The 12011-nt window shown below is 41.1% G+C and overlaps 1 protein-coding gene across 1 annotated transcript; it reads left to right on the top strand.

The window, feature by feature from the left end:
* The first annotated feature begins 1341 nt into the window (after positions 1-1341).
* LOC113004665 lies at positions 1342-7141 on the top strand. Its single transcript, XM_039453695.1, has 4 exons — positions 1342-1462; positions 1832-1995; positions 2081-3161; positions 3468-7141. The coding sequence occupies exons 1-4, from the start codon at positions 1342-1344 to the stop codon at positions 7139-7141; spliced, it is 5040 nt and encodes a 1679-aa protein (XP_039309629.1).
* The last annotated feature ends 4870 nt before the right edge of the window (positions 7142-12011 follow it).

Below are 12011 nucleotides of genomic sequence, written 5' to 3'. Positions count from 1 at the left end.
AATATAAAATATTGATTATTAATAAAATTACACAATAAAATGAAAATTAATGCTATATCATTTTTTTTCTCTACAGAAAACATAAGTGAATAAACAGAACCTTGATAGCACATAAGGTTTCAGTTATGTTGCAGAGATGATTCAATGTCTTAATTGTGTATCATTACATTTGTAATGTCTCTGAGACCATCTTATTTAAAATATTATAATTGCAATATTTCAGCAATCATCTCGATTAAAACCTTACATTTGAAATGTTTCTGAAAAATCCTGAGATATCTCAATTGGTAAATGCGTGCGCATATATTATTGCAAAATCAAGCCGTACCCCATAACAGAAAATTGCAGCACAGAAAATTGCAGCAACATTGCAACAATATTGCAATGTTGCAGATTGCAATGCAATATTACGGAGACATTGCAAAAACATAAATTAACAATATGCCTGCAACATCTCATCGCATATGCCAGTAATATTCTAGAAACATTGCAATATCATAATTTTTTAATAAAGTAATGGCAATAAAGAGCCAAAGCAGAACATTTGCATATAATATATATTAATTTAAAATAATTAAATCTCGTCAAACGGGGCCAGTGAGAGTTAGCGCGAGTATAAGTGCGCATATGTTTATTTCTTGTCAACAAACAATTTCAACGTGTTACTTTCATATCGAATTACAATAATTACGGACTTTTCGACTCATTTTAAGTCATCTTCAGCGCAATATATACAGAACCTCATCCTCGTCAGTCAACAGAAAACGGGAGGCCATCGCGTGACCAACGGCGGTTTGCCAAATCCGCAGTGGCATCTTTCCCGTGACCGTGTCGAAGAAAATGACACTTCACTATCCAATAATAAAACGTTTTTTTACAAAGATAATATTAAAATTGATTATATTTGCTTGACTCATTCTTGACTGATGAGGACAACTGAAGCCTTGGATAAGAATTAGTTTAGTAAGAATAATTACGATTCTCTTGTCAAAGTATATGTTATGTACACACACACCGACGTCGTGCACGACCCACACATACACGCATATATAAAATAACGTCATAGCTATGACTCACGTTATACACGTTCGTCACAAAGGGCGAACGATAGAATTCCTAGCCGAGGAGAGATCGGACGAGTTTCGGACAATAGCCGAATATTTAAGTACAGGCGACATCCTCTGTAAACAGGAAGGGACTCGACGCCGTGGCGTCGATGTCCTAGTCATAAAACAATAACCCGACTATTGTCACGTTATCTACCTGGGCGCGGCGAACACGATCTTAGCTGTTCGACGTTAATTCGTCGGGCTCAAGATTTCTTGAATCCGATTCGGTATCATGGACGAACGCCTACTCGATCCGAATCGCCAACCAGGCCGAAGGCTCAGTAATCAGAAGCTAAGAGCGACGCGCCCACGGTACAACGTTATCATTCCGAAAAGGTCACGATTCGTGCAAGGTTCGATCGTCCTGGTATCCCTCGGCTACGAATAAAGACGAGATCGCGACTCGGGACAGCTTCCCCAAGGCGTCGTCTTTAAGACTCAGGGCTGCTGATTCCTCGAAGCGTTGTCGCGACAAAGCGTGTTATTCACGCACACATTAAATATTACCACGCGTGTTCCGTCACGCACTTACAAGTATCCGCGAGCGGATTGGAAACATCGTCCGTGAGACCTACGCGCATAAGTAATCGCGAGTGTAAAATATTAAACAAAAATAAAAACTTATAACTTCCTAAACACAGTGTGGATATTAATTTCTCCACACTGATACACAAAACATTTTGGTGCCTCCTGTGAGGTCTCATGACCATTGTGTTACGAAGCCAAGTGCGACCAGAACATCCAAGTTAGCGGCAGAGCAGACGGCGAGGTCGCAGCGTTCGCGGAGAAGCAAATCCTCAACAAGCGAGCACATCGCGGGACGATCGAGCCATATCAGCCGAAGAGTCGAGCGTGGAATCTTGAGCACCGACCACGTCAATACAAAGTAAGTCATTCGAATTCAATTCATTACGGCCGCGAGAATGCCTGATCGAATTAAGATTTTAATACAAAAACGGACTTCATTGAAGTCACAAATAACGAATCTCACGAATCTCCTGGACAAGGGTGCGGTAGATAACGCGGCATTGAAACTACGAATCGCTCGTTTAACCGATGTATATCACTCGTTCGAAGATCAGAATCTCGAGCTCGAGGTATTGGATCCGAACGATAACCATCAAGAAGAATTTTTAAGTTTACAAACCCGTTTTTTCGATCTCGCGGGCAGAATCGAGAGCATCTTGAACGTCAGGAACGCGTCGGATCCCAGCACGTCGAGTAACGCATCACAGAGCGACGCCGCGGATTCCGTAACCGCCGTGAAAAAACGGCGGATCAAATTACCTGAGGCGCCGCTGCCTACCTTTGACGGCAAATTTGAAAGTTGGCTATCATTCAAAAATGCTTTTCGTAGTATGATCGGCGATCAGAACGATCTAACAGACATCGATAAATTACACTATTTAAGATCGGCATTAAAGGGAGAAGCCGCGAATAAAATAAAAATCCTCGAAATAGACGGAATAAGTTACGCGAAGGCATGGGAACTATTAGAGCGCTCTTATGAAGTTAAGCGAATTTTGGTCCATCGGCACATTTCGTGCATCGTAAATTTACCCGCATTAGATAAAGAGAGCACAGCCGGCTTAACTAAATTGGCCGATGACACTCAACAACATCTCGCTTCGCTAGCCGCGTTAGGAGCGTCGGTCGGAACCGACATGATCGTTTACCACCTTGAGAGTAAATTGCCGAAAGGTGTATTAAAGGAATGGGAGGCGACTTTAAAAAGAGAGGAACTTCCAAACTTAGACCAATTGTACGAATTCATATATAAATCCGCGGTCTGTGCATCGAGAAGCGAGAAGGCAAAGACACGCGATTCAGATAAGGCCATCGGCGAGCCCTCGGCGAAAAGAAAGCGAGTGCACACGTCGAATCAAATTTTTGTCGCGAGCGCGTCGCGTAATTGCGCGGCCTGCAAAACTAAGCGACATCCGCTTTATATATGCGAAACATTCAAACAATTATCCGTGCCAAAACGTATAGAAACAGTGAAACAGGCAAAATTATGCTACAATTGTTTACGATCCCATCGCGACAGTCCATGTAAATTCTCCAACTGCACAATTTGCCAGAAACGGCACAACACTCTTTTGCATTTGGATAATCTATCAAAATCGGTTAAAGCGACCGCGTCAAATGCCGAAACAACCAAGACCGAATGACTATCCGACGCGTCGAACAGTAGAGTCACGAGTTTAGCTACGATTTCGCGTGCAAATATACCGCATTTATTAACAAGTGCTGTAGTTTATATCTGCGGCCGCGAAAACAATCTAATTAAATGTCGAGCTCTTTTGGACACGTGTGCCACTGCAAATTTCATTTCTGAGTCCGTCGTCAAACACTTAGGCTTGCCGGTGACGGCACATTCTTTATCCATCGGCGCATTGGATGGCTTGAATACGGAATCAAAGGGCCTCGTGCATGTGACTATACGATCAACACAAAACAATTTTTCCAAAAAATTAACATGCTTAACGATTCCAACTATCGTGGATTTAATTCCCTCGGAGGTCTTTCCGCGAAACTCAATAAAAATTCCTCCCAATATCAAGTTAGCAGATCCTGATTTTCATCTACCGCGACCAATCGATTTGTTAATTGCTTCGGGCGCGACCTTGTCTCTATTTTCCGTCGGTCGAATTAATCTGTCACCTGAAGGGGACGATTTATATTTGCAAAAGACGCGTCTTGGATGGGTAACCGCCGGAGGTGCGTCGTTGCAACCTCCGTCGAAGTCTGCATGCTACTTAACAACGTTGGAAACCCAATTAACAAAATTTTGGACAATCGAGGAAGTCGCGGAGGATAAATTGAAATCTGATGAGGAAATTGAGTGCGAAGCACATTTTGTAAAGACTGTTTCTCGCGATAATACAGGACGGTACACAGTTAGTTTACCGTTTCGCAGGACAAATCAACGTATTGGCGAATCGCGGACAATGGCACTTAATCGTTTAGCGTCATTGGAGCGCAAATTCAACGCGAACTCAGCATTCCGAGAGGAGTACACGCGGGTAATTGAGGAACACGTGAAGTCAGGGCATATTTCATTAACAAAAGAGTTCAGCGATGACGGATACTATATGCCTCACCATGCCGTAATTAAAAATACCAGCAACACTACTAAATTACGAGTAGTGTTTGACGCGTCGGCTAAGTCGAGGAACGGCGTGTCGTTAAATGACGTATTGCTGGTCGGACCAACAATACAAGATAAATTATTTTCGCATTTGATTCGATTCCGTACCTACAAATACGTCATTACCGCGGACATCGAAAAGATGTACCTGCAAGTATTGTTACAAGATAATGATCGGCGTTATCAACGGTTTCTTTGGCGCACAAACGATAACGTGGAAACGTATCAAATTAATAAACTGGCATTTGGTGTATCGTCTTCGCCATTTCTCGCTATTCGTGTCCTTCAAAAACTCGCTGACGATGAAGCGCACGCATTTCCCATCGCCGCCCGAGTGATCAAGTCTCATCTATACGTGGATGATTTGTTATCCGGAGCCGACAGCATCGAAGAAGCGCGGGCGATCAGAGACGAGATAATCGCATTGTTAGCGCGAGGCGGGTTCTCTATTCGGCAATGGGCGGCGAACGATGAGCGCATCGTCAATGATTTGGCAACGAGTGTATTACACGCGAAATTCACGTTCAATGAGGATAGATCTTTCAAAACACTAGGCATCACGTGGAGTACGGACGGCGACGAATTGCGTTATTCGATAAATCCGATCAAAATCACAGAAAGAATTACTAAACGGAACATATTATCGGAAATCGCGAAAATATACGATCCGCTGGGGTTACTGGGTCCCGTGATATTATATGCGAAGAAAATGATGCAAGATGTATGGCGGTGCGGATTGCATTGGGACGAATCCGTTCCCCAGAACGTACACACTGATTGGACGGAATTTGCGAGACAATTAGAAGAGTTAAATGAGGTTTCGTTTGACCGCAAATTATTCGGAGATGATTACGATGAAGTACAGATACACGGATTTTGCGACGCAAGTAACGTCGGTTACGGGGCATGTGTGTATGCACGGACGCGCGGAAAAAATAAAAATGTAACCGCTAGATTGTTATGCGCCAAATCTCGAGTCGCGCCGTTGAAAACGATTACGATACCGCGGCTCGAACTATGCGGCGCATTGTTATTAGCGCGACTGTATCGTGAAGTAAGCAAAGCATTAAACATTGTTCCTGTTAAAACAATTTGCTGGTGCGATTCAACTATTGCATTGCACTGGATAAGAACACAGCCTCATCTCCTCAAAACGTACGTAGCTAACCGAGTCGCCGAAATACAGGAACTCGTCGGGTCACACATGTGGCGGCACGTTCGATCCGAAGACAATCCCGCGGATGCGATCTCGAGAGGCCAATTACCGCGAGCGTTTACACAGAATAAAACGTGGTCGTCCGGGCCTTCGTGGTTAGTCGAGGAGGAAGAGAAATGGCCAAGACAAGATCCCCAAAAAATCGAAATTCCAGAACTAAAAAAGAATGTTTGTTTAATAGCCGAGATACGCGACTTCGACTTAATTAATAAGTATTCCTCTTATTACAAATTGCGTAAAATTGTGGCGTATTGCCGTCGTTTTCGGACTCGTAAGGAACATTCCGGTCCATTACACGCGAAAGAATTAGACGAAGCAGAAATTCGAGTGTTAAAATTGTTACAGGGTAGTCGTTTTACCGACGAGATCGCTAAGTTAAAAAATAACAAGTTGAGTCGTACGAATAAAATCGCCAATTTAAACCCGTTTCTCGACGAAAACGGGGTAATCAGAGTCGGAGGACGGCTTCAGGCTTCGAATAGACCATTCGCGCAAAAACATCAGATTTTGCTTCCTAGCCGACATAGTTTAACGGATAGCATCATTCGCGAAACACATGAAAAATATCATCATCCCGGGATAGTAACGACCTTACATCTCGTTCGTCAAAAATTCTGGTTGCTCGATGGCAGGAACCAAGTACGAAAAATCATACGCTCCTGCGTTCGATGTTTTCGATTCAATGCCCAAGTAGTCGAACACAAAATGGGAAATCTCCCAATCACACGCGTACAGGAAGCAATACCGTTCACCAACACTGGTATCGATTTCTGTGGGCCATTTTATATCAAGGAACGAAAATTCAGAAACCGAACGCGAATCAAAGTTTACATATGCATCTTCGTGTGCATGTCGGTCAAAGCGGTGCATCTTGAGCTCGTGAGCGATTTGTCGTCCGAGGGCTTCATTGCAGCGCTGCGACGATTTGTTGCAAGGCGCGGGATGCCAGCGCACATTCACTCCGACAACGGTAGCAATTTCGTGGGCGCGAACAACCAACTAAAGGAACTGTATGCATTGTTTAATTCTGAACAACACCAGACTGTGCTAAGTCAGTTCATAAGCGATCATAAAATTACTTGGCATTTTATACCTCCAGCCGCTCCACATTTCGGTGGAATTTGGGAGTCAATGATCAAACTTTTTAAGCACCACTTTAAACGAGTTGTAGGAGATTCGTTATTTACATTTGAACAATTAAATACATTTATTACTGAAGTCGAAGGCATTCTTAATTCGCGGCCGATCACATCTTTATCCTCCGATCCGAATGACTTGCTTGTGCTGACTCCCGCTCATTACTTAATCGGCAAACCATTAACCACCCTTCCGGAGGGCGATGTATCATGTGTTCCAGCGAATCGGTTATCCGTATGGCAACACATTTCGAAAGTCCGACAGGACTTTTGGGCTCGATGGAATTTGGAGTACTTAAATGAGCTCCAAATACGCAATAAATGGACGAAGGACGGACCGAAGCTCGAAACGGGGACTATTGTCTGCATCAAGGACAAAAATCTGCCCTGTAATCAGTGGACATTGGGTAGGATCGTGGAAACACATCCGGGCACAGACGGAATAGTACGAGCCGCCACCATAAAGACGGCCACCGGCGTCATCAAGCGAGCGGCAAAGGCCTTATGCCCACTCCCTATCGAGCGATAATCATGTAATGATTGCGTAAAGACATGATCAAACACAACAGGCGAAAATCCATTGTAAGCGTTATCATGGAGCGACTCAGGACGACAGTCCCTCGGCGTTGTCGCGAATCCATTGTAAACCGAACCCAAATTCGTAATAGTTCGATTTATAACCATAACATTCGAATGTACAAACGATATTAATTATACGAAATAGTTGATCGGCTTCCCTCTCAACGGGGGGAGTATGTTATGTACACACACACCGACGTCGTGCACGACCCACACATACACGCATATATAAAATAACGTCATAGCTATGACTCACGTTATACACGTTCGTCACAAAGGGCGAACGATAGAATTCCTAGCCGAGGAGAGATCGGACGAGTTTCGGACAATAGCCGAATATTTAAGTACAGGCGACATCCTCTGTAAACAGGAAGGGACTCGACGCCGTGGCGTCGATGTCCTAGTCATAAAACAATAACCCGACTATTGTCACGTTATCTACCTGGGCGCGGCGAACACGATCTTAGCTGTTCGACGTTAATTCGTCGGGCTCAAGATTTCTTGAATCCGATTCGGTATCATGGACGAACGCCTACTCGATCCGAATCGCCAACCAGGCCGAAGGCTCAGTAATCAGAAGCTAAGAGCGACGCGCCCACGGTACAACGTTATCATTCCGAAAAGGTCACGATTCGTGCAAGGTTCGATCGTCCTGGTATCCCTCGGCTACGAATAAAGACGAGATCGCGACTCGGGACAGCTTCCCCAAGGCGTCGTCTTTAAGACTCAGGGCTGCTGATTCCTCGAAGCGTTGTCGCGACAAAGCGTGTTATTCACGCACACATTAAATATTACCACGCGTGTTCCGTCACGCACTTACAAGTATCCGCGAGCGGATTGGAAACATCGTCCGTGAGACCTACGCGCATAAGTAATCGCGAGTGTAAAATATTAAACAAAAATAAAAACTTATAACTTCCCAAACACAGTGTGGATATTAATTTCTCCACACTGATACACAAAACAGTATACACTCTCAACGACGGAACGTGCTCACTAGCACAAGTCTGAATGTATACTGCCTGTATACTACCTTCGGTTTCAAGAGTCTTGTTTCGAATTCGCACGCAAAGACAAGCAGGCGAGAATATACAGTTCAATTCAGTTGTCCTCATCAGTCAAGAATGGGTGAGTCAAGCAAATATAATCAATTTTAATATTATCTTTGTAAAAAAACGTTCAATTATTGGATAGTAAAGTGTCATTTACTCTGACACGGTCACGGAAAGATGCCACTGCGGATTTGGCAAACCGCCGGTGACGCGACGTCCTCCCGTTTTCTGTTGACTGATAAGGATGAGATTCTGTATATATTGCGCTGAAGATAACTCAAAACGAGTCTGTAATTATTGTAATTCGATATGAAAGTAACACGTTGAAATTGTTTGTTGACAAGAAATAAACATTTGCGCACTTATACCCGCGCTGACACATTGGCCCCGTTTGACGAGATTTAATTATTTGAAATTCCGAAAGTCCTTCATTAACTCCAATATTAATTTAACTCATCCGTAATTATTCATCCGCATTTAGCAAACTAAGGTCGGGCGACATTACTAAATTTTCCGCTGAATCTCTACATTCTCTAACAGCACAACGGTCCATACGTCGACTAAGTCGATTCATCCAAGTCAGGCTTTCAGAGTTGACTGCAAATCGACTTTGCATAGACGTTTACAGACATCCTACAAATGTTGACTCTAAGACGTCTAGAAAAGTATGCGGTCTCGTGATATTGTATGCATCAGAGTATTGTTGAGAAACTTGAATATTCATATGAATAAACGAAATAGGTTCATATATGAAGAAACCTCAATCTACATTCCAATGAACAAACAATATTTGTTACTTGTTCTTTTAATAAAAATTTTGGTAATTGTGCACTATAGGGGACTCAGCTCCAATCATGTTGACCTTGATATATGTTATAGAGGCAAGAATACTGAATAACTTTTTCTTATAAATTAATTGACGCTCTTGTCTAGTTTTCGAGATATACTTAGAGAAAGAAAAAACAGTTTTTCTTAATTATTTCAGAAAATATTTATTTTACAAAAAAAATGTGTTAAACAAAAAATGAAGCTTGTGATAAGTTCTATAAAAAATGTTATATACATATTTTACCTTACTTTAATACTGTAGCTATTATAGTAGAAAAACTGTTTTAAAATAATTTTTTTTATATTTTGAGTAGTTTTGCGTGAAATGTAGATACTTAGGCGGGGGAGGGGCGAAGCCCCTCTCTCGCACCCCCTCCCTGTATTTTTTTTAACCTAACCTTCCTAATCCTATTTTAGTTCTAATTTGGCCAAGGATATCTAATTGATCATGTTGCGATATTAGATTTAAAATTATAGCCCACCCTCTCCCGCACCTACCACGTCATTACTGGATCGACTGAGACGGGGTGAGTTAGATTAGAAAAAATACGGGGAAGGGGTGCAAGGAGAGGGGCGGAGCCTTTCTCCCTCCACGCGTTCTCTGTATGACATGTAAAAATTTGAATTTGTCAGTTTTTTTAAAATGGGTTTTTGATTATAACTCCTAAAGTATTGGAATTAGGTAAAATATGTATAGAACTTTATTTGTAAAGCTTATCACTAGTTTCATTTTTTGTTTAACACATTTTTTTGTATAATAAAATGAATATTTTCTAAAATAATTAAAAAAAACTGCTTTTTCTTTTTTTAAGTATATCTGGAAATTTATAGGAAAGCGCCAAGTAATTTATAAGGAAAAGTTGGTCAGTATCCTTGCCTTTATAATGTATGTCAAGGTCAATATGATTGGAGCTGGGTTCCCTATAGTGCACAAACTGGTTATATATTTACGATTCAAAATATTGTCCATCGCTGGCCACTACTTTTTTACATCTTTCGGGCAGCGTACGAATCCCGCGTCGAAAAAACTGCTCATCTTTTGAGGCGATCTACGTATCAATCCAATTTTTGACTTCTTCATAAAAACGAAATTGCTGGTCAACCAGGCCGTGTGCCATTGATCGAAACAAGTGATAGTCAGAGAGAGCAATGTCTGGAGAATACGGCGGGTGGGGTAGGACTTCCCATTTCAACGTTTCCAAATATGTTTTGAACGACTTTGCGACATGGAGTCAAGTATTGTCTTGCTGCAAAATTACTTTATCGTGTCTCTCGTTGTATTGCGGCTGTTTGTCTTTCAACCCATACAGCACAGAGAAATTGCAGGAACATTGCAGAATGATTTCATTGAAACATTGTAATATTGCATTTTGATTGCGAAACATTACTGCAACATTGCTGGAAGATTGCAGCAACATTAAAATGTCCGCTTTTTGAAACATTGCATTGAAACATCCCATTTTTCCAAAATATTTACATAAATATTATTACACCACATAATTCCAATAAATAAAATAATATTTATGTAACATTTTAAATATTTGTGTAACATTTTGAAAACATTTTTCGCAAAAAAAATTTTGGGAATATTTTTTCAAAAATTTCCAAGCGGTCACCCATCCAAGTCGCGACTCTGGTGAACGTTGTTTGACCTCCGTAATCGCTGCGAACTGATCCTTCATGATGACCTGTGAACACTTTTATGCTGATATATGTATATAACTTATAGATCAGGTCAATATACGTTATCAAAAAAATGAAATATGTATAATTAAAGCACAATATTTATATAAACAAATATAAAATTATAGTTTTTTTTACTAATTTTGCAAATGCAGAATAGCATCTGGAATAACTTTTCTGTTATTTGTTTAAATAAGATGCAATTAGAAAATATATATCAATATAATACAATAATTAAATTAAATATAAAAAAATTTTTATTAAAAAAACAATTAAAAAATATTGTTTGTTCATTGGGCCGTAGATCGAGGTTTCTTTATATATGGACCTATTTTGTCTATTGATGTAAATATTTATGTTTCTTAACAATACTATGATGCACACAGCACCACGGGACCGCCTTTTTCTAGACATCTTAGAGTCAACATTTGAAGGATGTCTGTAGACGTCTATGCAAAGTCGATTTGCAGTTAACTTTAAAAGCTTGACTTGGATGAGTCGACTTACAGTCGATATACGGTTGTCGATATACAGTCGATGGACGGTTGTACTGTTAGGGAATGTAGAGATTCAGCGGAAAATTTAGTAATGTCGCCTGACCTTAGTTTGCTAAATGCGGATGAATAATTATGGATGAATTAAATTAATATATTATTATACGCGAATATTTCGTTTTGGCTCTTTATTGCCACTACTTTATTAAAAAATTATGATATTGCAATGTTTCCGGAATATTACTGGCATATGCAAAGCGATGTTGCAGGCATATTGTTAATTTATGTTTCTGCAATGTCTCCGTAATATTGCATTGCAATCTGCAACATTGCAACATTGCTGCAATGTTGCTGGAATTTTTTGTGCTGTATGGGAATGGTCGGCCTAAACGTATTAATTGCTTATGATATAGATCGCCTCTGATTGTTTCAGACGGTTTTAGCAACTCATAATATACTACGCCGAGCTGATCCCATCAAATACAAAGCAAGACTTTTGAACTGTGAATATTTGGTTTGGCCGTTGACGTGGAAGCATAGCCGGGAAGTCCCTATGATTTTCTGTACTCGGGGTTATTGTAATAAACCCATTTTTTGTCCCCAGTCACAATGCGATGCAGAAATCCCTTCCGTCATTGCTTTTCAAGTAGCTGTCACAAGCAAACAAACATTTCTCGGCTCCAAATCGTACAGCACTCATTATGTGTAATACTCCTATATTGCTAGAAGAATGTCGAACCTCAACCCAAACATTACGGTGCAG

This window comes from Solenopsis invicta, chromosome 9 (genome assembly GCF_016802725.1).
Source record: "Solenopsis invicta isolate M01_SB chromosome 9, UNIL_Sinv_3.0, whole genome shotgun sequence".
Taxonomy (NCBI): Eukaryota; Metazoa; Arthropoda; class Insecta; order Hymenoptera; family Formicidae; genus Solenopsis; species Solenopsis invicta.
Note: the sequence above shows the minus strand (reverse complement) of the source record. Positions and strands in the feature narration are given on the sequence as shown.